The 4704-nt window shown below is 48.2% G+C and overlaps 1 protein-coding gene across 1 annotated transcript; it reads right to left on the bottom strand.

Annotated features, from left to right (window-relative positions):
* Positions 1-340: 340 nt before the first annotated feature.
* On the bottom strand, positions 341-2882 carry LOC125547603 (uncharacterized). Its single transcript, XM_048711423.2, has 2 exons — positions 2260-2882; positions 341-1243 (listed from the first exon to the last, which is right to left on the bottom strand). The coding sequence occupies exons 1-2, from the start codon at positions 2693-2695 to the stop codon at positions 1011-1013; spliced, it is 669 nt and encodes a 222-aa protein (XP_048567380.1). The 5' UTR covers positions 2696-2882; the 3' UTR covers positions 341-1010.
* Between the last annotated feature and the right edge of the window lie 1822 nt (positions 2883-4704).

The following is a 4704-nucleotide window of genomic DNA, read 5'->3' as shown; positions in this document are numbered from 1 at the left end:
GCCTACTAAAGATCGGATCGAAACTGTGGACTGTGGTGCATTAAGATTGACGAAGTCAACACATGCGTCTCACTACCGATAGAAACGTTGCCTCCCATTGAAAATATAACCCACATTAATGAGACACCAAAGCGTCAAACTTGAGGCTTGATCGCTTCCTACCCATTCAGGCTGCTCTGCCGTCGGATGGCTCGGTTTGGCTGGCCACCAGTATACACAACCTTCAGAATTTTTACTCTAAAAATGAAAAGGAGAAGCCACACAGAACTTGTAAAAAGAACTGGTATAATTGGAGGCAACAAAACAACAGAAGAATCTGAAGTAATAGTCAGAGCTCAGTAACTACTGCATCCATATTATTCTAGTACAACAGGCACCCCTAGCAGCAGAATAACCATCATCCAGCATTATGCACAGAAAACGTGTCGCCACAAAGGTTAAAACCAAGCGCAAGCTCGCCAGTTTGAAGACAAACACACTGCTTAGTGCTTAACAAAAGGCCTAGAAATAATAACCGCTGCTTACAGCTCCAGGGCACAACCATTCCAAGGCCACCAGGGTTTCAACAATTAACACAACAGAAACTACCAGCAGACCAGTAACACAAGGATCACCATACGAAATTCCACTCCTGGGCTCACACATATCTCAGGGAGGCATAACTGCATAAGACCGCAAATTTCTCTAGTTTTTACCCTTCGGATTTATAGTACCCTCATCTGCTAGATCGCCTCTGCATACTATTGAGGGCCACTAGCTTCAGCATCACCTACAAACCTTGAAACAACCACCAAAATTAGACAGGGAAAAAAGAAGGCAAACAATACGATTAACAGCGCCCTACCAGATTTGGAGGTATATCTCACCAAGGAAAATAAGTGAATATTCAACTTTGTTAAGCAGGGCACTGCACCCAGTTCCAAAAACTGGTGATCTATATATCCAACTGGACCTGAAGATGATGGCTAACCACTATGGCCAGGCAGATCTAACCAATGAAGCATATGGCCCTAAAAAGCAGTAGCAAAATAAACAAGCCCCAATATCCACATCAATGCATATAGTTTCGAACTATAAAAGCAAACAATCTTGGAAGACAAATTGTCAGTACAGCAAACTAGAGCTTGGAACAGAAACCTTGCCTCGGTTCCATGGCAATGGCACCATCGCAAGGCCTGGAGATGAATCAGTGGAGTCGTGCGAGAAGATAGCACATGCACAGCTCCAGACGTTGCAACAGAACCTGTATGTGGGCATATGGCCATGTACAGGGAAAATAACAGACATCAGCAATGTGATGAATTACAAATAAAAATAAAATACAAATACAAATGGTAAGTTAGTGTGAAGCACCGATGTGCCAATGTCCTCAAAAGAGACAAATGCATCTGGTTGCAGTATAACTGAAACAAGTATGCATCAACGCTGTCAGACAAATTTACTAAACTACAGGACACTAACAAGGTACAAAAACAAACTCTGTTTGTTCATCAACTGCTTCTTTTTGTTGAGTCGGGACAAAAACAAACTCTGTTTGCATTCACTGGAGTATTGTTGCAGGGTTACAACCATGCTCTTGTGAAAACAGGAGGACACGACTCCGATGCCTATCATAACATGAAAACGACCGTGTCCATGACAATAACGTGCAAGCAGAACTCTTTCATCTCGAAAAACATTGCTGAGCTTCTGACTGAAGCTCCTCTCTGTTTTGTATTCCGTTCCTTTCGATATATAGCTGGGCCTTACGGACAGCCGTTTTCTCTAAAAGTAATGTGCAATCTCTCATGGTGTAGTAATCCATTCATGATAAAGTAACAAGTACTATGTGCTTGTAAAAAACTACAGGGGTAATAATCAGAGATAAATCCTAACAAGTCGTCAGGGTTGATAAATCAGAGGTAATTCCTACAGTAAGCTACAAAACTGAGCTGTTATGCAGGGCATATTTGTTTAATCAATGATGAAAAGCTGCATTCTTTCTTTCTTTCTGAATCAACAAATTGCATCCATTGGATCAATGATGTTGTGACAAGGCACAAAGAAGCACAATCGATCACATGGGACGGAGCATACACCTAGCTAGATCCCTCGTAATGCTAGTACTACTACATAAGAGTCACTGGCCTGACTGCCAGATGAGTTTGGTTTCAGACAGTCAGAAACCGTCCATCAATTTCCTTTTGAGTTGCCGGAACGTGTCGGCGTCGACGACGACCTCTGATTTAAGATGAGCAACGATGGCTCTGAAAGCCTCACCGCGTGCCTGGTTGACCCGCCTCTGCGCCACGGCCTCGGCGCCGACGCAGTCGTAGTCGACCTCCACGAATCCTTTGGAGGCGTACTCGCGGCGGACCCTGGCCTGGAACCCGGCGAACTCCTCCAAATGCTCGTACAACTCGCGCGCGTACCGGTAGAGGAGCACCGTGCGCTCGTCCTTCTCCTCCTCCGGCGACGGCAGAAGCGACGGGTTGTCACGCTTCAGGTCTCGGTACAGGGCGGGAGGGACGTACGGCGGCCAGTCGACGATCCGGTCGACCTCCTCCCGCGGCAGCCGCCACATCTTCTTCGCCGCCGGAATCTCCTCCTCTCCTCGGGAACAGCCGGCCGTCCTCTTGGCCGTCGGGGAAGGCTCCTCGCCGGAAAAAGTCGCCGCCTTTCGTTTGCCAGGGCAGACACACTCGACGCCGGCCATCGGTTGATCTGATTTCTGCTCAACTCGCCGGGAGATCTTGAGATCTGGATTTGGGGGCTGCTCGCGTTTGATTTTCGATTTTGGGGAGGGGGGCTTGCCCCTCCTTATATTGGTTTGAGCCCCGTCCACCGGTCGGACTATCTGAGACACACTCGGAGCCAAACCGAAATGACGCCTCTGTGCAAAACCGTGATTAACTAAAGACTGAGCTTTTACTAATTTTTATATCCCTCCATCCATATATAGGGCTTAATGTATTTTCCAAGATTGTATTTGACTATTGATAAGAATAATAGTACTCTCTCCATTACTAAATATAAGTCTTTGTAGAGATTTCACTATATGGACCGCATATGAATGTATGTAGATGCATTTTAGAGTATAGATTCACTCATTTTACTTCGTATGTAGTCCATAATGAAATCTTTAGGAAAACTTATATTTAGGAACGGAGGGAGTATATGAGTTGTATAATAATGTGAAAATCAATGGAATCTCCTTCCACGTACGAGTTTAACGGTATGCTTTGTGTAACTTGCATGTCATATATTATTGCTCTAACATGTGGTCAAAGTTCATCTCAAAGAACACATTAGACCCTATATAGATGGATCGAGGGAGTATAATAAATCAAACATGATGCCTGTTGTGGATCAACCGGCTGATTTCTTGAGGAAATCAGTCGGGTCGTGGGCCGTAGGATCCTTCCCTCATAGCCATTGGATCGGGTCAACCCACAACGAAGCAACAACATGAGTCACCGTCGAGGCAGCGCTGCCCGGCTCGCAAGCAGGAGTCGGACCCCTTCGTCGGCAGAGTAGGGCATTCGGCAGCAATGGTAGCACGGCAATGCTCCATCGCAGCACTGACCATGCTTCATTCCAGCCGCTACATCGGCACACAGTGCTCCAACGCAGCACCGGCGACCCGTCGCAGCTCGGTGATACTTCATTGCAGCCGCAACACCGGCACGACAGTGCTCCGTCGCAGCTCCAGCCATGCTTCATTGCAGCCGCGACACCGGCATGTGGTGCTCCAACGCAGCGTCGACAACCCGTCGCAGCTACACAGGAGAAATCGGGCGATGCTTCATTGCAGCTGCATCGTAGTACCAGCGGCGTAGTGAACGGCGACTGCTGCGGCGATGTATGTTGGAACACCGCATTGCAACCCTGGTGTCGCCTCCCTTCTCAGCAGAAAAGTTCGTCGTCACCGCCGCAACGGTTCCCCGCCTTGCAGTAGCAACAACTCCGTCAGACCGCGGGTGAGCGAGGGAAGGAAGAGAGGAAAGGTTGTGAGGAATAGATCAGAGCAAAGTTGCAGAGGGATTTGCGGAAGAAAGAGAAGCGTGCGTCCATGGCAGGGAGCGGAAACGAGAGGATGGTAGCTGTGGAGGATATGCTCGTGAAGAAGATAAGGTGGAGGGATGGGAGAGGTGGGCGGTGATGGGGCACCTACTAAGGGTAGGGTCATGGAGCTACCATCCCGAGACCAGCTAGGGCCCCTGTCAATAAACCAGCAGGCTCCTGACCCATAGGAGCATTCAGATGCCCGCCTTAAAATATTCATTCGGATGCTTTCCACCCACTCGGACGCACTGCCGTCATTCAACCACACTCGCCCGCACTCGAACAAGGGAGGCGAATAGGCCGCATGGGATCTGAAACGTCCGAGGAGCATGACGCCTGGCGTTTAGTGTAGTTAAGGCATCAGTTACCAATACCGCCTGTAATAAGCTCTATCATTCACTCTCCTAGTAACGTAGTCCTGATGAGGGGCGGCAAACTCCATATAAGCCGCCCCCAAGCGCTAGGGCAGGGGTTCGCATTCCATTGTAATCACCAGACACCAGAGAACATATAGCCTCCGGGCTCGAGACATAGGTTTGTTATCTCTCCGCGAGGGGCCCGAACTCATAAAATCCGAGTGTCACACATGTGTCGTAGTTAGGATCAGCCCTCATTCGTATCCATATTACTCATTGTCAGGTTCGTTGCCTCGACCATTGT

This window comes from Triticum urartu, chromosome 3A, assembly GCF_056163025.1.
Source record: "Triticum urartu cultivar PI428250 chromosome 3A, HENAU_Tu73, whole genome shotgun sequence".
Classification (NCBI taxonomy): Eukaryota; Viridiplantae; Streptophyta; class Magnoliopsida; order Poales; family Poaceae; genus Triticum; species Triticum urartu.
Note: the sequence above shows the minus strand (reverse complement) of the source record. Positions and strands in the feature narration are given on the sequence as shown.

Coding starts and splice junctions, on each gene's coding strand:
- LOC125547603 (XM_048711423.2), bottom strand. CDS start 2,695: ATGGCCGGCGTCGAGTGTGTCTGCCCTGGCAAACGAAAGGCGGCGACT. Junction 1,244..2,259: donor GCGGGTCAACCAGGCACGCG/GTGAGGCTTTCA, acceptor GCCCACATACAG/GTTCTGTTGCAACGTCTGGA.